At 38.9% G+C, this 23,774-nt stretch overlaps 1 protein-coding gene across 7 annotated transcripts in view; it reads right to left on the bottom strand.

Moving 5' to 3' along the window:
* Positions 1–23,774, bottom strand: part of CNTNAP4 (contactin associated protein family member 4) — a 252,839-nt gene that overhangs the window by 69,021 nt on the left and 160,044 nt on the right. For 6 of the 7 annotated variants that reach the window (XM_047079258.1, XM_047079260.1, XM_047079263.1 and 3 more), the window contains 4 exons: positions 23,411–23,560; positions 17,603–17,774; positions 11,015–11,121; positions 7,568–7,687 (listed from right to left, as the gene is read on the bottom strand). In XM_047079258.1, coding sequence (XP_046935214.1) covers positions 7,568–7,687; positions 11,015–11,121; positions 17,603–17,774; positions 23,411–23,560 — 549 coding nt within the window. The remainder of the gene's footprint in view (positions 1–7,567; positions 7,688–11,014; positions 11,122–17,602; positions 17,775–23,410; positions 23,561–23,774) is intronic. The other variant, XM_047079262.1, reaches the window with a different exon arrangement.

Here is a 23,774-nt window from a genome sequence, read left to right as displayed (position 1 = left end):
GAGAAAATGAGTGCCCAGCAGCCATGCAAAGCCCCATGTGCTTTGCAAACAGGGGAACCTCTCACAACTATTAACCCTGAGCCTCTCTCCTGCTCTTTCCGACATGATTGCATTAGCTGATGTTTAGAAATTACAACCGTAAAGGACACAGACTTTATCATAATTTGTAACTCAGCATTTTGTGATTTATTCCATGGGGCTTTTCCACTGGCCTGGAGGCTCCCTGAGAAGAGTGATGGTTTCTGATTTGCTAACCACCGTATCTGCAGCACACAGCACAGGGGCTGGCACAACACGCCCAAAAGACTTTAGTTACAGAACTGAGGGAATAAACACATGAACGAATTAAAGACAAGGTACTCTCCAGACGAGAGTACAACCTTCAGGTTCCATGGTGGCCGTGAGCCTTGCCTTGCCTCTCAGCTGCTTTAGAACTTTGTAAACTGTCAACTCATAGTTTTGCAAAAGAGTAAGTCTGACACTGTGGAGGGCGTGACACATTATCCTACTTGTAAGTTAACTGGTTATCTTGCCTCCTATCTGCATTCTATCCGTTTGTCTGCATCTAGCTACCGAGATCTAGATTTACACGGGTGGAGGAAGACGGCCGCTCACAGACACAGGAGTCTTTGGATCAGGGGCCGTCTGCCCACGGAAAATCTTAGCAGCCTCTAGGCTCTACGGCCCAATGTCCCGTGGGCCAATACAGAGAGCGCCAGACGCGCCCGCCCATGCGGGGTCTGCACCCAAGAGAGGAAACCCTCAAAAGTATGAGACTTGGAGATTACGGGCGATGGCTGGCACATCTTCTCCTCCCCTCCACAGAGGGAGACGGGCCTTCTGGCTCTAGAACGCCACAGATCTCTGGGGAGAGGCGCCAGTCCACAGGTTGTTTAAATCACTTTTGGAGTGCAGGCAAATGCATCTGGGGGGGATAAGCCTTCTCAATCTCTCCAGAGAAATTCACTATCTCTAACTTCCAAGACATATGCATATGAAATTATCCTTTAACACAGGCTTCTAGATTTAATTAATTAATTAATGTGTTTAGTCTTACTTATTGGCTCAGCAAGCAAAGCACTGTTTTCCTTACAGCAAGTAATGATTGCCCACAGACGAGCAAATTCCATCCGGCAGAAGTTCAAGGGACTCCCCTTTTCTACTATGGACGAAGCCAGGTCTTCCTCTGTCTGCACATTAATTTCAACATTACCGATGTGCCCCGAGGTCTGTTTTTTGGATTCTCCTTTGAACTGGTTGTAACAGCTTACCAGTTTCCTCATGAACAATGCGTTAAAATCTTTACAATGTGTTTTTGAGCTTTTATTTTTCTATCTGCCTAAGAGTCATGATTGTATTATTATTTTTTTTTAATTATCCTCTACCAAAGGCCAAGAGAGTTAAGTTGTTGCAGTAAGGAGACACAGGGACATGAGTAAGGAAAGACAGCTGAAACGGGCAGCAAATCTATGAAATTTAATAAATATACTAAAAAAAAAAAATGGAAAGGCAGTTTGGGTCCACCGGTGTCTTTCCCCGAAGAGATTTCTAATATATAGATTGTATGTAAAGCACCTGAGTAATTAAGAACCTGATTTATCTTAGGCTGACTGCTATTTTTTAGTGTGATAACAGTGTAAAGAAAAAACATGCTGTTTAAGCAACACTCTTGCAGAGCTCGTGTTCCTTCAGGATTAACAGCGGAGGGTGACAGATGTGATGAAAAGCTGTGAGGTCAGGTAGGAAGTGCTGTGTTCAGGAAAGCCTCGGAGATGAAAGGGAAGAGCAGCTAGTGTTCTGGGGCAAAACTGGACGTAAACAAGGCTGCATCTGAATAACGATAGTTGGTTATTAACTCTCAGGGCTATCAGGAAGGCCTGATTGTTGAAATGCCTAGAGTAAAAATAATTTTGTTATAAATCTTACGATGCTCCAGCTTTCCCAGGGGATGGTCTCAGGAGCCCCAATCTCAGAGCTTGTTTAGAGAGCAGAGGCCCAGGCCTTGGGCTTGAAAATTGAGTCAGTGAAACTAAATGTAGGAGTCTTGGTGGTGGTGCAGAGAGAAAGAATAAGGTTAAGCGACGGAATTAGCATTATCAGCAAAGTTTGAAAGCCTCAGCTCAAGCACTCATCAATCGCTCCCCACTGAAACAATTGTCCTTACAATGCAATGTTTGATCATGAGAAACAACGCCTTGAACCTAGAGCTATTTCATTTTAGAAAGAGCAGTGGATTTAGGGGCTCCTGGGTGGCTCAGTGCATCTGACTTTGGCTGAGGTCATGATCTGACGGTTCACGGGTTCTAGACCCACGTGGGGCTCTGTGCTGACAGCTGGGAGCCTGAAGCCTGCTCAGATTCTGTGGCTCTCTCTCTCTGCGCCACCCCCGCGCCCAAAAAAAAAACTTAAAAAAAAAAAAAAGAAAAGAAAAAGTGGATTTAGTGTAGAAGAAAAAAGCCATGTACATTTCTAAAGAGACAGCCACTGGGATTCCTATTATCCTGTCTACTTATTTTTAAATTATATTTACAGTACTCTGTTTAGAAAGAATTTTCAGTCTTTAACATAGTTTGGGAAATTATCCATTCAAAAGAAGTTTCCTTTGTAGTTTTTAGCTTGTAATGCTTCAAGGTATTTAAATCCACGTGGAATCATTTGTTTGACAATGATTCTAGACTAATAACTGGATTTTTTTTTAAGTTACCCATTTGCAAGTTACTGATTCAGCATTTTGCCTTGTTTTTATAATTGTTATACTTGATTTATACAACTAGAGGATATGTTACTGGCTATAAGCAATGTGACACTGATAGAACACAGCCTTTTCTAGTGGAAAAATGTTCAGACTGGGAGAAAGGAGACAAGGTTTTTGTCCCTGATTGCTCCCTAATGATTCTTTCCCCAACCTCCCTGCTTTCCTCATTTGCAAAAACCAGATCAATAGGGAACGTTTCAAGCTGTAACATTATTTTTCACTGGGTTGTTACATTCTGGGATTGCCACTTTAGCGTGAATGTATTTCAATATTCTGGGGTTTCTGATGACACTTAGCTGACTCCTAACTGGATTATCTGTATCTGCTCTCAATGGCTTGCTTTTCAAACGGCTTTACATGTTGTGAATGTCCTCTCCAGCATCAATGCTTTCTGATCATTTTGCTGAGGCAAAATTAACCTCTGTATGTGTGCATATACATATTTCCTTCATGTCCGTCAGAGTTGTTATCGAATTAGCACGACGCTTCGTTGACTGCGATAAGGCTCGTGACTGGTAAAGTAATATGAGGAGGTAAATGTTGATTTAATAGAAAGGGAACAATTCATTCCATAAAATGAAACTCGGAATTTCCTTGTCATTTAGATAATTTAAGTGCACATGGCCTATCAATTTTGGAATTATTGTCCATACAAAGATAATATATGTATGTATGTGAATATAATTCAATCCTCACTATTTGCAGTTCCTCATTATCTGGAAATCGCCTACTGCCTAAAATTTATTTGAACCCCCAAATCATGACTCGAGGCACTCTTGTACATCTACAGACATGTACACGCAGCAAAAAGCTTGAGTTGCCCAATCCACACGTATCCAAAAAAAATTTTTTTTAACAATGGCCTCGAAGTGTGGTGCTAAAGAGCTGTCTAGTATTTCGAGTGCAAGAAGGCTGTGTGACGTGCCTCATGAGAAAACAGGTGCTAGAATAAACCTCGTTGAAGTGTGAGTCACAGTGCTGTTGGTTGTGAGTTCAATGTCAATGAATTAACAGTATGTATTAAATAAGGTGTCTCTAATCTGAAACACAAGTCAAACAAGGTCATGTGTTGATCGGTTGATGAGAATGTTGGCTAATTCGGTGTCTGTTGTTGCCTTGCGGAACATAACGATGTTACAATCACGGATAATGAGACTTGTGTGTGTATGTGTGTGGTGTGTGTCTATGTTTCGTAAAGTTTTAAAGATTACAGATACTTATCAACCTAGAGGTATCTGACTTATAGAATCAAAACCTTCTAAGCATGTGCCTGTGGATACTTCAGGATGCATTGTGGGAACACAGGATTCACAAGGACGCAGGGATAGATTGTTAAATGTCACTCACAACCCAAGCTGTACGAACAGGAAAAATCAAAAAGTTATTTGACACTTAAATTCCTGTATTTCACTGCACAGTCTTCCCTTCCTCCCTGTGAAGTATTTTCAAATGTATTATGTTTCAACCTCACATAATAGAACAGTCTGTTTTGTGCAGTTGGAGAAGCACAGGTCCCAAGCAGCGATTCTCAAAGCTAGGTACACAGAGGAGTCAACTGGGAAGATTTGTAAAATATTGATTCTGTTGTCACCGCAACCACGTTGTCAGAACCTGACTCAAGTGCTGCCTGGGGGTCCGTGCTGGGTCCGTCACTGAAGGGACACACATGCGGGAATCATGTGTCTTAGGGTGCTTTGGCGTGTGGGCAGTGCCCGAATGTTTGTGCCCCCCTCCATTCATATGTTGAATCATCGGGTAATTAGGTCATGAGGGTGGGGATCAGTCGTCTTGTAAAAGAGACCCCAGAGACCCTCTTCCATCACATGAGAATACCAGAAGTCTGTGGCCCAGGAGAGACCCTCAGTTGACTATGCTGGTGCCACGAGCTTGGACTTCCCAGTCTCTAAAACTGTAAGAAACGAATTTCTGTTTTTTGTAAGCTACCCAGTCTGTGGTTATTTTGCTACAGCAGCTCAAACGGACTAAGACAGGCAATGCCTTCAATGACTGTGAGAACAAATGGAAGACGCCTAACTGTGTTACACGAAAAACCTTTGAAGATACAGTCTAATTTTCTAATTTTCCCAAATATCTGTTGCCATGGTTTCAGCACCATCCTCCAGGTTTTAGAATTACACATTAATCCAAAGGAACTTTTGCTCCCATATTCAACAGCCTTTCTCAGTATCTCCTTTGAATGTGTCACGGACATCTCAAACTCAAAATGTGTAAAATTTTGACCGAACTGCTGGTCTTTGCCCTCAAACCTTTTCTGACCACCTCTCAAATGTGGGCAACTCGACTACTCCAGCTGCCCAAGCCAAAACGTGGTGTTATTTTGGTTTCCTTTTGTTTTCTCACATCTCACACATACTTGGTGAGAAAGTCAAAACTGCCTCCACCATCCACACTGCTATTATGTACTATCATCCTCTTGCCTGGATTCCTGCACTACTTGAACTGGTTGTCCAAGCGGGTTTCCACTCCTACTACAGACATACAGAGACACATACATTATACACACGTACACATGGATCTGCATCTTATGTATAGCCATGCCTATGGAGCGTATGTGTGTATATGCATGTGTGTGTATGTGTGGACCCCTGCTCCTAGATGGGCATTTCCCAACACTGGAGCCATCATGATCCCACTGAAGGCAGTCAGAGTGCATCCATCGGTGCTTAAAAGTCCCCAGTGTCTTCTCATCTCATTCAAGTAAATATCAGGGACTTTACAACATTGTTGTAAGGACCTCGTGACTTCCCCATCTGCCCCTGCCTTACTCGACTCTCTTGCTCTCCCACTACTCCCAGATAACTTGCCACACTCCTACCACACTAGATTTGTTGCTGTTTTCTGAAAGCACCTGGGAAGATCACTGCTCTCAGCACTTAGCACTTGCTATTTCCTTTGCCTGGAAGGTTCTTGCCCCAGATATTCACTGCCTGATTTTTAAGTAGTGAATCTTCCTCTGAAACACCTCCTACTTCAATTTAATATTTCCTTTTTCTGTTTGTTTTGCTCCAGAAAACTGTGACTTCCTGACACAGAGCTATTCAATGTAAACTTTTGGCCACGATGGAATAGGCAGCTGCTGAGCAGTTAAAATATGGCCAGTGAGGTTGGAAAACAGGACAGTTAACTTAATCTTGTTTTTATTAATTTAAATTTAAAATGTATTTCAATTCATTTAGCTTTATTAATTAGTTTGAATCGAGGGTTGCTTGGGCGGCTCAGTCGGCTGAGTGTCGACCTCGGCTCAGGGCATGATCTCACTGGTCGTGAGTTTGAGTCCTGTATCGGGCTCTGTGCTGACAGTTCAGAGCCTGGAGCCTGCTTCGGATTCTGTGTCTCCCTCTCTCTCTGTCCCTCCCCCACTCACACTCTAACTTCCTCTCTGTCAAAAATAAATAAACATTAAAAAAATTGAATCAAAATAGGCATTTGTTACAAGTGGCTACTACAGTAGACAGCACAGTTCATCCAGACTCCATTTTTTTGGGTTTGATGATGCAGAGATCAAGATTCCTTTTTATGACATTAATATACACCCCCTCCCCTCCCCCTGCTGGCTCCCAAGCACCACTGGTTGAAAGACCATATTCCCTTCACTGTATATCAATGCCTTTGGAGTAAGTCAACTATCCATATGGTTCTTTGTGTCCCTTCAAATCTGCTGATAAATCTTAGAATCTGCGTTCCAGTTTTCATCAAAGCAATTATATCAACAAATAAATACTCCACTGGAATTTTAATTAAGGTTTTCACTGAATCAATACCTACATGGGAAGAATTGAGATTTATACTATACTGAGTTTCCCAATCAATGAAATTTTTACATTTCCCCATCTAGTTAGAATTTCAATTTATCTCATGAGCATTTTATCCTTATCTATATAGAAACCATGCATATCTTTCATTAGATTTATTACCTTGTATTTGAGATTTTTTTACGCTATTGAAAATAAAATCTAAAACTTCATTTTGCTTATTGCTGGTATACAGACATGAAATTAGTTTTTATATTAACTTGATACCCAGTGATCACCCTAAAGTTTATCTATAAATTATGGAGAATATTCTCAATATATCACCTGGCCGAGGACAGATAATGAGAACCTTAGTTCTACCTTTCCAGTACTTCGATCCTTCCTTTCTTTCTCTTGCTTTATTGCACTGGCAAGGACCTCTATCCCATACAATGGTGAACAGAGTGATAATAGCAGGCATCTTGTGTTAATGCTGGTAACACAGGTAAAGATTTCAATATTTCACCATGAAGTATGAATGTGCTGGAGAGTTTTTTGTGAGTGCTCTTTAACAAAGTTAGGAAATTTCCTTCCGTTGGTAATTTATTGAGTTTTAATTTTCTCCCTTTTCATAAGTGGATGTTGCATTTAATCAAACACATTTTCCATGACTATTAATACCTATTTAAATGTATGTAAGTAACAAATTCAAGAATACAAGTTATGTTTACCTACATTTAAAAAGTAAATATTTTCCAAAGCTTTCACATGTATCAATCTTCTCAGAGAAATAAAGTCTGTCCTTTTTGTTTGGGGACTTAATAAGACACGTTTATTATTAGATGTTCTACCCAGATACTGCATTCATTGAAAATAATAAAACATTTTAAATCATTACCATTAAACTATTTTTTAAAGATTTATGTTGAGCTCTTTCGCTGAACAATATACTTTTTAATCAAGTTGCAAATTAGGCCAACTTTCTACTGGTTTCATTTTAATTTTGTGTGTTTAAAGCTTCATGCAAATTTAACTATTAAATGAAAATTGATTAACTCACCAGTCATATTGCAATATAGAAGAAAGGGTTCCAGGGGACCACTTCCATCTGAATCTATATAGTAAAACCCTGAAGTATTTCCTCTGTGCTTATAGGATTCACATGACTGCTCATAGATAGCTGTAAAAAAAAAATGGACCATCATAAATGGAATAGTATAAAATGAATCTCTGAAGCTCTAATTTGGACACAAAACACTCCAAGTGCTGAAATGTAATATGTACATTACTGACCGGGAGAAAAGAGAGAACACACTTTAAAACTCATTCTTTTAAAAAAAAAAAAACTAATATGGATGAAAGTAGGTTATATAGAGAAAGGCAGAATGAGGTTGAATTTCATGGCATTTCTTTCTGTCATTAAAGGAATATGAGATTACTGAGTCAAAATAAAAAAAATATTTTTTTACATTAGGTAAAACAACAAAAGAGACGGTATGTGTTTTAAATGTTAACATACTTAGAAGTATGCTGTAACACCCATTTTGGACATCCATTCAAATGGATCTTGTGACATCCACTTTGGAATTTCTAATTCTAGCGTCACCTAACATCTGAAACACAGTAGTGTAATCTCCTTAAATAATCTGCTATTATCCAATAATTATGAAATAGAAAGGTTTTAAATAATGTTGTAACAATTCTCCTTTCTCACAAAAATTACTCACAGATAAAATCTTTAAAAAAAATAATGACCGGCAAAGCTCTTCGTCAATAATTTTAAAAGTAATTTACTAAAGAAACTTTCTCTAATTCTCTGTAATGAGAATTTAAGATAATTAAAATTGGAAGCAGAAGAAATATCTATATTAAATATTCCTTCAAGTGGTCTCAATATGTTTTGATCCATAATTGGATGGGTTTTTTTTTTAAAGTTCATTTATTTACTTTGGGAGAGAGAAAGCATGAGTAGGAGACAGGCAGAGAGAGAGAGGGAGAGAGGATCCCAAGCAGGCTCCACACTGTCAGTGCAGAACCCAACAAGGGGCCTGATCCCAGAAACCATGAGATCATGACCTGAGAAGAAATCAAGAGTTGGATGTTTAACTGACTGAGCCCCCAGGTGTCCCCATAATTGGATGTTTTTGATTATACAATTATACATTTGCCATGTACAAGGTTTGATATTAATAGCTGTATATGATACACACATCACACTGAACATTTGGTCAAATGTACTGATAATTTTCATAAAGCTTTTGATTTTATGAAATGAGAAATAAGTCATACCCTGAAAGTCCTTCCTTGATCTAGTCTAAATTTTTGAAAATTATGTTAATGACTTTTTAGGCAATATGAAATAATGTAACTAATTTGCTCAATATTACTGAAATTTCAGATAATCATACAAATTTACTTCCCTATACCTCCACCTTCTGATGGTTTTATTTTGTTCCTATTATACATTACATAGACAAGAACTTAAGCATGGGTTGTTTTCTAGTCACATTTATATTTTGTGCAGTGAAACAGGCATGTAAAAATGGTTATTTTATTCACTTCTGCACACATATACATATGTTCATAAATTCTTTGAAGGCGGTTGGCAGGAGATATACATAACTTGAGAGTCAAGGTTGGTATTAGAAAGGACACATGATTGAGGTGCCTGGATGGCTCAGTTGCTTAAGTATCTGACTGTTGATTTTGGCTGAAGTAGTGATCTCACAGTTTACGGGTTCGAGCCCCATGTCAGGCTCTGCAGTGAGTGCAGAGCCTGCTTGGGATTCTCTCTCTTCCCCTCTCTCTCTGCCCTTACCCTATTCGTACTCTCTCTCTCTCAAAATAAATAAATAAACTTTGAAAAAGAAAGGAGACATGATTCCATAATGGTAATTGGGAGTACATTTGCTTCGTGTGTATTGCTTGACTCTTTATGATATGAATGTTTATAACATATTATTTTCTAATAAAACCTTTTAAAGACTCCATCCCTGCCCCGTTCTCTACTTATGCTTCACTACAACCAAGTTTGTCCTCCTGGCCCCATTTCTCAGAATGTTTATTGGCCAAAACCCTTCAGCTCCATTTGGACCTACCTGTTCAAGAACCTAGTAAGTTAACTCCGTGCTTAGAGCAAAATGTGGCCATAAACAAAAATACTTTATCAACCAGTTTTTTCCCTCAGAATGTAAATATTTAGATTCAGTCATTCATAACAATTACAAACAAAGGGTCAATTAAAACACATTGAATTAGCGTTTTGTTGGGAGTTACTACAATTAGGAAGATGGCGGATAAGAAAAAGTCAACTAGACTGGCCTTCTGCTACTGGACCTGGCTCAAGTAACTTGGTCTCTAGTTACAGTGAGGCGTGGCCTTAGCAACAGTAGGCATCCTTCATGATTTGAAGATAAGCTGATGCCTAAGAATGACCCTGGCTGCAGTGGTGCAGGCTTGAGGGTGACACCACGAGCCCCTCCCACTCACGCCCTCGTCAGCCCCGAATCAGGACCTCTGAGGGTCCCTTCCAGAACCTGCAGGGCTGGGAGCCCGGGATGCTAACTCTCCACTCCGACAGGAGTACAAAGTAGCACACGGTGAAGAGACTGCGAATGGAGAGACTGATGACTGCATAGAACACCCTCGCCTGAAGTCAAGGCTATGGGACATCGTAGTAGGAGAGAAGCCGCTCAGCAGTGTCTGTAATAATGTGAAAAAGTGGGAGAGAAAAATGGGCGTTTAGATCTCCCCATCCTATGTGCGGAAAAAGCGGACATCAAAATGGCATATGAGTCTTACTTACAATGCATGCAAACACTTAATCAGAAAAACTGCATGGTTTATAATATACATAGAGTATTTATTGGTTGTGCTCCCGGGTTCTGAAGCACAATTCCAAGTGTTGACATACTCAGTGTCCCTCAGTTATTGAAGGAGGCTTGGGCAAGGTGATTAGTCTCTGATATTTCATGAGTAAACTAGGGATGATAATAGTAACCTACTAATTCAGTGAATTTGGAACATCAGAATTCAATGAACTGGGACATATAAAATATTATATCAGTACCTGCATTTAGAAAACATTCAATAAAATGAACTATTATGATTAACATCGTTACCTGCCATCCTTATTTCATTATTCTCACTAATGGGGTTATGAGAATTTAAGGATTACTCATTCTGTATTATTTATTATTTATTCATTATCTATGTTTATTCACTATTTATAGTTATCCTTAGCTGCCTTTTTTTTTTCGCTATACATTTCTCCTTTGCCAGCTCTCCTACTCTTTTCTATCCTGTTTTATGTTACCTGTTTCTATAAGCTACTTCGACAACTTTGTGCAAAGAGGTGTGGATTTAAAATAAACTAGGAATCAACTGGACGCTAAAATTCAGGCTTGCACGTTCCAATCCACGGACATATATGCGCACAGCCACAAAAAGGGAAATGGAACAAGGAAATCGGAACAGAGGCAAGAAGAAGCAAGTGTGTTCGGCTTACAGTTGTGGCAAGTAGCTCCCGTGTAGCCAGTGTTTGCACAGTTGCAGTGAAAGGTATTCCAGGACTGGGAACATTCACCGCCATGTTCACAGTAGTTGGGCAAACACCTACAAAAAGGTGCAGATACAATCACTACTTTTTATTTTGAGCTGTCATAAACTGTTGGTCATGGTCATGTGAGAGAAGAATGTCCACAGTACCAGAAAGGGTAAATTTAACATGACTAATGGTTATTCAGTCTGTCATTAAGGTGCTGTAATCACAGAACCAAACCTTAGATCAATAGCTGCATCAGATTTCAACCAATTCTCGTTGGTTGTGACTGCTTAATTTTCAACATGTCCTGCTACATCAGAGCACTTTCTTTTCCCTAAGTAAACATAACACTAATTCAATATGCTGCCAGAAATACCAATAGCTTATATAAAATAACAACACTCAATCTTATTGATTTACTACACTGAATATTTAAAGAAACAAGAATAAAAAAGAGAGAAGAAAAGAAGGAAGTAAGACGGAGGGACATCTTTATTCACTTTTTGAGTAGAGTGAATACCTCTAGGAATATTGAAGTTTCATTGGACAGGCACACAAATTCATAGCAGTGTGTTGGGGTGCTCTAGGGTGCTGAATGGAACTCACAGGGGCTCCCAGGATATTTGAACTTTTCCAGAGAAATACAGGCATACTCAATATCTGCCCAAACTTGCACAATTTCCTGCCTGAGGTAGTTCAATGTCAACATTAGATCATAATACATTCCTTTCAATGATGTCCCATATTTAAGAACCTAGGTTTTCAGTAGTTGCTAAAAAACTGAAACCATGTGAAACCATGTGAAATCAGTGTTGAACAAAAATGAGGGTGGCAGTGTCTGACATGATCCCAAGTTTTGAAAAGTTGTGCAATACTCAACAGGTAAACACGTGTAATTATGAAGTAGCTGTGTTGAATTCAAAATAAAATTAAAATATTTTTCAAATTATATATACATATATATATAATCTACATATATAAATTACAATATATATTATGTATGTATATTCCATTTTCAAAGGCTTACTAAATTTTAGGACATATCTATAAAGTCGTTTGGACCTAAGTTACATCTTAAATGAAGGCGTTAGTTATATCTTTTGGCTTGGAACACTATGAAAAAATGACTGAACTATATAAGGCACTGTGGCCAAAAAACTTGGGGAGCTTCTGGTATTGACCTGAAGAGCCCTGATCAGATTATGGATGCTTTTCAGTATTGATATGGAAAGATCTATTGAGACCAAAGTTTGAAATGCTCTCCATTACTCCCAAACAAAAAATTAAACTGCAAAGCCTATCAAGAATATATTCATGCTTGGGGTTTCTGCCACCTCCTTTATTAAAACTAAGGATGGGAACTTTGTGTTCTGCTCATAGGATTTCTCCAATTTTAACTGAAAACAATGCCAGTGATTTTTCCTGATTATAAAAAACAGATATCCAGTGTACAAAAAGTCAAACAACCCAGGACACAGCAGAGGAGAAATATGGTTTATAATCTCATATATAAAAATCACCATTACAAATATATACATGCATGCGCATGCATATATAAACGCATATATGCATTTGTGTGTGTGATTATATTCATAAATAAAATCGTCATGTTATTTTCCAACCTCCTTCTTAAGGATGCACAAATAAATAGTGGGCATCTTTCTATGCCAATTAAGTTTATATATATTTTAGTATTTTTATAGATTCACAGGAATCCATTCAAGAATGTTTCATGCTGTACGTATTTTTTAAGCATTTCAGATCAGTAACAATCTAGAAGAAAGAGGTAGATTAAAAAACTTAAAACACGAAAAATCCTAGTTGGTGATCAGAAAAGAAAAGGACAGCAGGCTCACGGACCTCAGCCATGCTTTAAAAGGGAGCAGATATAAGTGGCTATAACTAAGATTCTAAAGAATGAATAATCAGTGTGATACATGTGCCATTTCTATTTGATTTGCTGCTGCTGAAAGATATTGAATTCGTTTTCCTTGATTCTTGTTAGACCTGACTTTTCGCATTTTTTAAGTACAATGTGAAGACTGGATTGTGAGTGGTGTTGAAATTCACCGCGTAGTAGCCTCTCCTGACAACTAGTAAGTAACCTACAGCAAATTACATTGTAGAGTGAAGGACTGATTTTCATTCAGTGTTCTAAACAATTTACGCTCTTCTCTTTCCTTAGTCATTCTCTGTAGCCTCCAACACTTTTCTGCTGATATCTGTCATTATTTTCACTGTTCATAATGGGCAGGGGATACGGACAGCAGCCCCCTTTGTGGTTCTGTCCTCACCTCGCCGAGGGACTGGCCTCCCTCAGCCCTCAGGCACCCAGATTTCTGACTTAGGGTCACTTCCCCTGTATGTCCATAGAGGACAGGGGCAGGGCTTCTAGGTGAGTGTGCGTGTGTGAATGTGGATAAGGAAGATGTGAGTGTGTAAGGGGTGTGGGGATGTTCTTGTAAGTGTGCGCATGTGTGTGTGCATGTGCGTGGATTAGTAAGTAAGGAGGTGCCAGAATGTGCAAATAAAGAGTGTATTGTAAAGACTGGATGTGGTAAAGCTTTGGAAGTGTGTGACTGAGCACACAAATGTGTACACACGTATGAGAGGCTGTTCGTCTGTGTGTAAAGAGTATGTGCGAATGACCGTACAAAGGTGAGTGTGAGCATGTGTAAATATATGTACACCTTTACATGTAGATCTGATCCAACTTAAAGTTACAGTAAAAAAGGAGCTACATTTGCTTAAGTTCCTGTCAGATTTTTAAGTATATTTTTCATGTTCCTGTTTATTTTTCACTGCAATGTATTAAATCATCAAATTATGTGTTTATTATATGTAGCTTGAATAGGAACCACAATAGATGTGAATGTGCGCCCAGGGGGCTGTGCAGTTTGGCAGGCAGACATTTCAGTGGGACCTGGCCAGCCCCAGAGCGCTGAGATCGGATGCGGGCTCTCTCCTGAGCTGCGTCCTCTTAGCCAACCTCACCTCTCTGTGCACCTGCTCTCAGATTTACAAGAAACAAACACTACCAGGAAGAGACTCTAAGGGTGTTTTGTGAGGATTACTTTAAATACACATTAATTAATTTAAAATTCATTTTAGGGAGCGCCCCTCTATCTGCTAAATGGGACACTGTCCAATTCATAAATCATTTAATATACCCAATGAGATCTTTAACATTAAAAAATAAATAGGCAAAATTCATTTTAGAATGGTTGTTACACACAGTCTCTCACACACGTACACATTCACAAGCTTACTCACATATCCAAAAGCACCTCCCACACTCATGCAAATCCTTACATACACCGCCACACAGCTCCTCACATGCTAACTTGTACATATACACACACTCACACACATCAACGCTATTCCCACACACGTGCACACACTTGTAGGTCATTCACACATGCATTCCCAGACTCCTTACACACTTGCATCATCTTTACACATAGTCACTCAAACTCACAGACTTAAATACTAATTCATGTTAAGTGCTGAGAATACAGCCTGGTAAACAGATTTTTTTTAAAAAGAGACTTTATTTAATAATGCTTGGAAGCTATGTCAATAGGTATAGCATAGACGACCAAAATAAATGAATATACGTTTTCTTCTGGATATAAGAAAATGAGTCGAGAAATACTTTTGGAAATTTAAAAGGTAAACATACATAAAAGTTACTTTGATTTTTGCTATCATTTTTAATACTGCTAGGGCTACTATTAGTCATAAGTTTTTCTAAAAAAAAGAAAGCATGTATAGCCACAATCTATCCACAATTTGCTCACTCTTTCTGAAAAGTCTTCTCAAAGTGTGGTACTAAAACCATACATTCTCCAACTGTGCTATAAACCACAGTCCTCTGTTTTACAAGTGTGTATCTCCAGAAAGTAGGCAATCCAGCCTCCTCGGGTAAAACGGCAGCTTCGGAGAAACCCAGTTTGGAGAAGTGTGGATCCACCAGCACCAAAGGAATTGTCTACAATCTAAGATGGTTAACACGACTATCACTGACTGTGGATGACTGAATCTCCCCGCAGATGCTAATGATTGTTAGCCACTTGGAAGTGAGCCCTACCTCTTCAGAGCTGGCACGCCCTTCCCCAAATGGGGATTAAGGTTCTAGAGCTGATGTGGACATAACTATGGAGAAGGTCACTGTCATTTAGTACCAAAATCAAGCCAACTGAGGTTTACTGTCTAAATTCTTCCTTTACGTATCATCTTTCATTATAGAAAGAATTATTTTAGCTACAAATTGGGTTAAATAGCTAAATGCATATTCATAAAGAGGAAAGTATGGCCTTTTAATCCATTGCTAAATGAGATCACAATTATTTTTTTTCTACACACAACACAACACCTATTAGTGTTCAAAACAGGATCCACAGACACTGACAGACTAACAGTCTATTAGATATAACACACATCATATATAATAACAGATATAATATATACGTTTATGTTGATAAAATGTCTCATGCAAATAAAAAGTTATTTTTAAAGCTCAGTATTTATATTTATTCAAAATATATATTGAACACCTCTACAGGGTAGGAGCTAAGTCTGTCACAATGTTTAATTTTTTTATCCGCAATGACCATGACATTCCATTAAACTCAATAATTAAAATTAACAACCTTCATATTAAAACATGACTGGCAAGATTATTTGGCTATAGTTGCCCAGGCCTAAAAATACTTTTTAATTATTAACTATCAATTGTTATTTTAAAATTTACCTGTCCTCTACAATTAACTCCCAAATCTTATGCTACCACGTCCTGCACTAGAGCTCCTAAAGAAACTACTGGATCATGTTTATACCTTGATCAATGCTATAGTTCCAAACTTTTCCAAAGGAGGGGTTCCTTTTTATTTTCCCTGCAGAGAAGACAGTAATGTGCTGTTAAAGGTACACATTAGGAGCAGAGCAACCATTAAACTGATATGCCACTGAAAATATTAGTCAGCTGTCAGAGAAGCAAAAGACATTTTGATAACCAGCCACATAGGTCTCTGACTTACTGGTACGTGCTGATCAATACTACTGTTAGAATGTACAAATTTATTGAGTTTAATGATATTTTTTTGATACATTTATACTCGTCTAAAATTATAGCAGCATTGCCGCGGCAACTTCTTACTCAACACGTCTCTGGAGGCAAGGGAAACAAAAGCAAACATGAACTATTGGGACCTCATCAAAATAAAAACCATCTGCACAGCAAAGGAAACAATCAGCAAAACTAAAAGGCAACTGATAGAATGGAAGAAGATATTTGCAAGTGACATATCAGATAAAGGGTTAGTATCCAAAATCTATAAAGAATTTATCAAACTCAACACCCCAAAAAACAAATAATCCAATGAAGCAATGGGCAAAAGAGATGAACAGACACTTCTCCAAAGAAGACATCCAGATGGCTAACACATGAAAAAATGCTCAACATCATTCACCATCGGGGAAATACAAATCAAAACCCCAATGAGATATGACCTGACACCTGTCAGAATGGCTAACATTAACAACTCAGGCAACTACAGATGTTGGCGAGGATGCAGAGAAAGAGGAGATCTTTTGCACTGCTGGTGGGAATGCAAACTGGCACAGCCACTCTGGAAAACAGTAAGGAGGTTCCTCAAAAAATTAAAAATAGAACTATCTTATGACCCAGAAATTGCACTAGTAGGTATTTATCCAAGGGATACAGTTGTGCACCCCAATGTTTATAACAGCACCATTGATAATAACCAAAGTATGGAAAAAGCCCAAATGTCCACTGACTGATGAATGGATAAAGAAATGTGGTGTACATATATACAATAGAGTATTAGTCGGCAATAAAAAAGAATGAAATCCTGCCATTTGCAACTACATGGATGGAAATAGAGGATATTATGCTAAGTGAAATTAGACAGAGAAAGACAAATATCATAGGACTCCACTTGTATGAGGAATTTAAGATACAAAACAGATGAACATAAGGGAAGGGAAGCAAAAATAATGTAAAAACAAGGAGGAGGACAAAACATAAGAGAATTTTAGTTACAGAGAACAAACCGAGGCTTGCTGGAGGGGTTGTGGATGGGGGATGGGGTAAATGGGTAAGGGGCATTAGGGAGGACACTTGTTGGGATGAGCACTGGGTGTTAGATACATAGGGGATGAATCACTGGAATCTACTCCTTAAATCATTACAGCACTATGCTAAATAACTTGGATGCAAATTAAAAAATAAAAATAAAATAAATAAATTTATAGCAGCATCAACATTACCTTTTGTAAATCGGTAGCATGTTAACATATAAATAACATGGTCACACGTCTCCCACCTAAATTTTATCCCTGGAAACACGAAGCATAAAACTAAAAGCATATTTTTCTTATTTCTAATGTGAGTATCATCCATTTCCTGTGGAATAGGTGATGGTGGGAAAGGGAGTTTTAAAACATGTTCATTTTATATATAAGTTTTAATATGCTGCCAAACATTTGAAAATGGACGGGTCAAAGTTAAAGAAAAAATGAGATCTGTACCTGTCTGTGATTCCACATGAGTCTATCTGAAGGTCACTGAAGTTTCCAAGGGATCCCTGCTGAACTGAAATCAGATCCACCACCTTGTTACTGACAGAAATGAGTCTCATACATCCCTGAAATCCACCAAGTGGATTTTTACATTTGGATCCAAGGCTGTTGTCAGGACAACCTGATCAAAACAAAACAAAACAAAACAAAGTAAGTCAGGATACATCATAATCAATCAGGATTTAGTACCATAGACTGCTTCATTATGAAAAAAAAAAAGAAAGAAAGAAAGGAAAAGAAGTAGCCATTTGATTATTTTCTTAAAATTAAAAGAGGGAGGAAGAGCCCCTTGCAGTCATCATTAGTTTGATCTAAATGACAAACTGCAATTTATACAAAGTATTTCTCATTACTACCATAGAATTCTTATGAAATAATGTTACAGTAATTATCATACAATTACTATACTATATTATTATTACATAATATTAAATTATGTATTACAGTTAAACATAAGAACTTAGTCTTTTGGAATGCAAAAAAAGGCATAAAGATTGAAAATGTGCACTGCGCATAAGAAAAGATAAATCAATAACTATGAAATACCTTGGTATTTGAAACTATTTGGGAAAGGAGTTATATTGACTTGGGATAAAATTACCAACCGTCTATTTAATTAAATACTTTATTTTTATATGCATATAAAAGCCATATACGCATGCATTTTAATAAATCATAATGACTTAATGTCAAAAACATTTCACTGTGATTTTATTTATCCTTTGACTCACAAAAGAATGTTCCATTTATATTGATTTTTTCTAACACTTACCTAAGCCCTGTTTCTAATTATTTAAATAATAAAGAACTATAATATTAACCATTACTCTCTGAGTTTTAATGATGTTCTAAGTGTTTCTCTATCCAAGTGAAATAAATAATTTTATGGAGTATGAGCACATATATTATACTTATGTATTTTTCATTAATCTTTCTTTGCCGTTATGGTTGTCAAGCACTATTACAGTTTCGAAGAATAAGAAATGAATCAGCAACTTCCTAATTCCAATACAATCCACGCTATTTTTCTACCTGAGAATTTCCATTATAATTACATACTGTGACTGAAGATATTTCCCCTTTAATGCTTGTTTTCCTAACAAAACCCATTTATATGGCAAGTGAAGACCAGGATTCATATTTAAAACTATTATCAGGTACACTGAAATATTATATTTTGACCAAGGGAGACTCTGAAGTTTCAAGTTTGATGTATCAAGAAAAGGTGATGAATGCTCTTTGAGTATCAATTTATTGCACAGGCCACTACACACATTTTCGGTGCTTAAAATTCTTCTGTGGTATAGGATATGGTTATTATAACCTCGCTATGTTTTCTAGATGACTTATTAACCAATTAAGAATGTTAAAGTACCAACTGAGACGATAATAGTTCAACAATATTTGGGGGTGACTACAATATGCCAGGAATATAAACAGCTCTGCTAATCTCCTTTTCTCCAGGTAGTGTTTCCTGACACATTTCAAACTATCTCAGAATAAAATAAATTTTGCAATATGCCTGCAGGGAATACAACTAAGCAAACTCAGTCACCAAGAAAGATGATGGAACTTTCAGAAAGCACATTGTCGTACCATGAGGAACTTTGTATTCCTAGTTACGATGTTTAATAAGCAAGAGATTCTAAGAATAAAGAAAGGTTCAAGCCAGGTTAGTCTCATTAGTCTATGATAACAGGCACCCACAAGTGAATTTATTGCAATAGCAAGGAGAAGTTCAGCACTGAACCCGTTTGAGATGGAAGTTTTAAAATATGAAGATTTCTAGGGAATACTTAATGTTGAATTAATGGATGGATCCATTCCTGGAGGCAGTCGGCATGTTAAGCACCTCTGAAGATGACAGATAAATTATCACTCGATGTCACTGCACCAGAAGTAAGATGTCGGCTTTGACTTCACGGTGGTCTAGCCTGTTCACTGGATGGACAATGTTTGATTTACACAAGCGGGGGTGTGAGAATTCTGCACACGGTCTAGTGCCTCCAGTTTGCACCGCACAGTGTGTTATTCTTTAGCACATAGATCACATAGGGCAACATACAGAAATTAGGCATTTATCTGTCCTCAACCCAGACTTAAAATTTATAATTTATAAATGATAAAAGCTGGGCACAATGTGCCACAAAGCAGTCCAAATTTGTGAAAAGCACTCAGCAGGGGCTGGGGGGAGAAAGAGTAGAGAACGACGGACAGATAATGGGATCTGGCATGGCATATGCAGAATGCTGTGGTTTCTGAGCAGCCCCCCTCCCAATATAACTGTCACTCTCAAGATGCGCCTCGAATGGACGTACAATGCGGGCTGGTGGAACAGTGGGGCACGGCAGCCATGTTAGGCTGATTGTAGCTGATAAGATCACCGGAAATTTGCAGCTGAACTGAGACACAAATGGAAGAAAACTTATAAGATCCCATCTCAGAACATTGGACATTTATTCACTTGAGGATAAACTGGCTAAAGAATTAACACCCTAGGAAGCGCTTTCCACCTAGATAAAGCAGATCCTAGTAATACAGGGGGCTCTCATGCACAAAGAGCCGAAGGTCCGGTAGGGTCAACAACTGTCACAGTTTGCCTTCGGACTCAGGGCATCCAGTGCGAAAACTGGGAAGAGATGATCACCCCACTCCCCTTCCAGTCCACTTTCGGAATCCAGGATTCCCAGCCCAAAGCCCCAAGTGAGCTTCCAGAAGGATGGACCTTCTCTATTAGTCTCTGGAGCACAAACCCGGGAAGAGGAAGGGGGGAGCTGGGCAGCAGAAGGCCTCCTGCTTTCTTTTGGACCCTTGTTCCCAATCCTGGAAGTGTCAGGGTGCTCTACAGTTTGCAGAGCATGAGATCAGTAGAATCTCATGCTCAAAATGTTCTGGTACCAAAGGACACCAACCGAGAACTTGATTGCGTTTTATTATGGAACATTCCACAGTATATTGGTTAGGAACTCAGAAACACCTCAATAGATGCCAGTTAAAAAGAACATGAGAGGGAGAAATACCCCAAATTCGAGACAGTGTTTATCTGGGGAGAAGAGACATGACCCTGGAGGGACAAATGGATATTGATACTATTATCTTTCTAAGCTGGGAAATGCACATGTAGATATGCACAGCATTCTAATTAATATGCTTTAAAATGCACACATGATGTAAGATGTGAGCAACTGAGGACCCTGGGTTCAGGGGGTATGGGAACTCTGGGTATCTTTGCAGCTTTTTGATAAATCTAAAACTATTCAAAGATTAAAAGTTTATTTAAATAAAATGGTGTGTATCATAATAAAAACAAGCAAAATTACAGAGTGCACATGTGATGTAGGTTTCACCATAAAAAATATTACAGAATGAATAATAGCAATAAAAATTTTCCACAAAAATAGGTAGGCATTGTTAAATATGAACATAAAGGATGAGAAATACTGTAAGAATGATGATTCTATTTTCATGATTTACACTTTTATCCAATCCAGTCATTTTTATCTAGTCTTTTTTTTTCCACACTTAACAACATGCGTGTTTTTAAAATCTCTTTTAGTGCTTCTAAATCTTTTCCGTTGAAGTGAAAGCTGTTAGTTAATTTGTTCTCTAGATCTTACCATTTATTAAAGGAATGTGCTCCTATGGATTGCCAGAAAATCAATCATATATTCCATGAGGTTTAATACACAAGTTGGTTCAGAAATGCACAAATCTCACTAAAGAAGGCAATTACATCTTTTGGGATTGTTGCCACTATGCTGGCATTCACAGTAATGGATTATGTAGGGGGTTTTGTTTGTTTGTTCTCTTTTTTTTTTTTTTTAAGAAATTTTTTACTTTCCATCCACCTTATTTCCATTTCGTTGGCCTTTGTGGAAGAGCAGCTTAAGACCACTCAGTGCTGGTTCCTGCCCATTCAGTCGCCTGAGCAGGGGGAGCTGTGGACCAGTCTTCAGCAGCAGGCTGAGCGCCCGAGTCAGTAGGGAAATGCCAAACAGGCACAGAGGGCACCCGCCCACCTTCAGGACCAGTCTGGGACTTCAGGGTGAGTGGCAGTGAACTCAGGAGCTGGAGCAGCCCATTCACCCTGAAATTCCTCCTTGGTCACAGTCTTTTCAGCAGCAATCTGCTCCTCCTTTTCAATCTCTTCAGGATCTCTGTAGAAGTAGAGACCAGACACGACTTCCTACGGGTGTTGTGGGTAATGGCACCACACGTGCACAGAACTTCCCAGGCCAGCATCCAATACATCAGACCCACTGAGCGAGCTCCCTTGTCGTGACAACGGATGGCGATGTCCACAGGGCAGAGAGGGGAGTTTGTGCTACACAGAGCGATGGTAGGCAGGCTAATATGAGACACCTCTGTGAGAGACTGGTGGTCAGCCCTGCGATTAATAACCAGCAGAAGTCTCAGCTCCTGGAAGGCTGCCTGGATCTGGTTAGTGGAGGTTCCGGGGTGAAGTGGCCAGCAACAGGAGTGGCTCCAGTGGCAGAACACTTCAGCCCAGCTTGCTGGCTAGGATTCCTGTATGATACGACACCAACATCAGCCAGGTTTTCATCAGCAACAATGGTGCACGAGCTGCCAGCAGAAGCTTCTCCCAAATTCTCTTCAGATTCATGATGTAGACGCCATCACCTTTCCTTTTGTAGATGTACTGTCGTTCCACTTGCAAGTCAAGGTTGGTGCCACCCACGCGGGTTCCTGCTGCAAAAATTTGACGGCATCCTCCTCCTTCAATTGTAGGACATCGAGGGCTCTGGACTTTGTGAAAGTTTCTCTTTAAGTTATGGTGGGAACACAGAACAACGCCATATGCACCCCTCCTTGGGTAGCATGGGAAGTGTTTTAAAGTGTTAACATCAGATGAATGATGCATGGTCTGTGTGCTTACTGTCAACTCTTAGAAAGGAATTTGTATTTTACTGATGAATGATAAAGATTGGGCTACTTGCCACCAAATTCAAAAGTGATTCTAGACAGAAGGACTGTTAAAATTCAAAACTGCAGCAATAAAAAACACACCAAGTCAAGATTAGAAATAAGTCTTACTACTAACAGTTTTACACCTTTGCCTTTCTAATGGCAAATCACCTTTAATTTTAATTTTCCACGCTAAAGATTCATTTCCATTTCCAAGGTTTTCTTTCCCAAACTTTTAGTTCAATCAAACATCCCCTGGGCAGGTAAACGCTTCATGTGTCTTTGTTCTCTTAGAGAGATGACCTGGTGTTGAAGGTTGATGCCCTAATTTCATCCACGGTATCGGTGCATTATTACTTAGCGATGAGCAGAGGTTTCTATGGCTAATTGAGTTAGATTATTTGCCACTGGCATAATATTGCCCTTCTGCGTTGGACGGCAGGAAAGCAATAAGGATGCTCCAGAGGAGCGAAGAGCCATGTTCACGAAAATACTGCAATAAAACCAGGCCATAAAAATCTGAAAAAGTCATATAAGAACCGTTTAACACTAGGAAAATATAACAAAGTTCGAAAGGAAGAACTGAAGAGGGTGGCTTATTTGCAGTCATTCTCATGCAGAAATTGTAAACATAAGTAAATCCATCTCTAAGAAAGGCCTTTTAGGCCATAGTCGGTCCATCTTGATTCACTCAACATTTCCATGCTCAACGAGAGGGAGACATTATTCCATACTATTGACATTTGTTAAAATGATGACATCTCCAGGACAAAAGGGCAAGTAACTGCAAATATGGGTCAGTGTCCCATATGGCCTGACCTCTTCTCTTACCTCCAAAATAATAGGTGCCACCTGAATAAGTCTGCTCAGACCCCAGGGAAGAAGCAACAGAGGCCACCTGGCCATCCACTACCACACTCAAGTGATTCCTTTTGGCAGATAAGGAGATGGAATGCCACTGCCCATCATTTAATCCAACACCTAGGGGAGATAAAAATCAGTTAAAAGAGTTATCTTTCAACAGGGAACAGCATAAGCCCTTGGTTAGGAACAGCAATATACACATCACCCAGTCAAGCACAGCACTCCCATATGTTAACAAAAGGAAACCAAAAGACAGGAAGAGGAGACAAGTGGGTACCCTCTTGGGGAAAATGGTATATGATTCCTTTCTGAGGGTCTCAATAAAGGGAAC

Source organism: Lynx rufus, unplaced genomic scaffold, assembly GCF_022079265.1.
Source record: "Lynx rufus isolate CCGP_SWC_20201006 ecotype Redwood Valley unplaced genomic scaffold, mLynRuf1.p SCAF_16, whole genome shotgun sequence".
In the NCBI taxonomy this organism is placed as follows: Eukaryota; Metazoa; Chordata; class Mammalia; order Carnivora; family Felidae; genus Lynx; species Lynx rufus.
The sequence above is the reverse complement of the archived record's forward strand: the minus strand, read 5'-3'. Positions and strand labels throughout refer to the sequence as shown.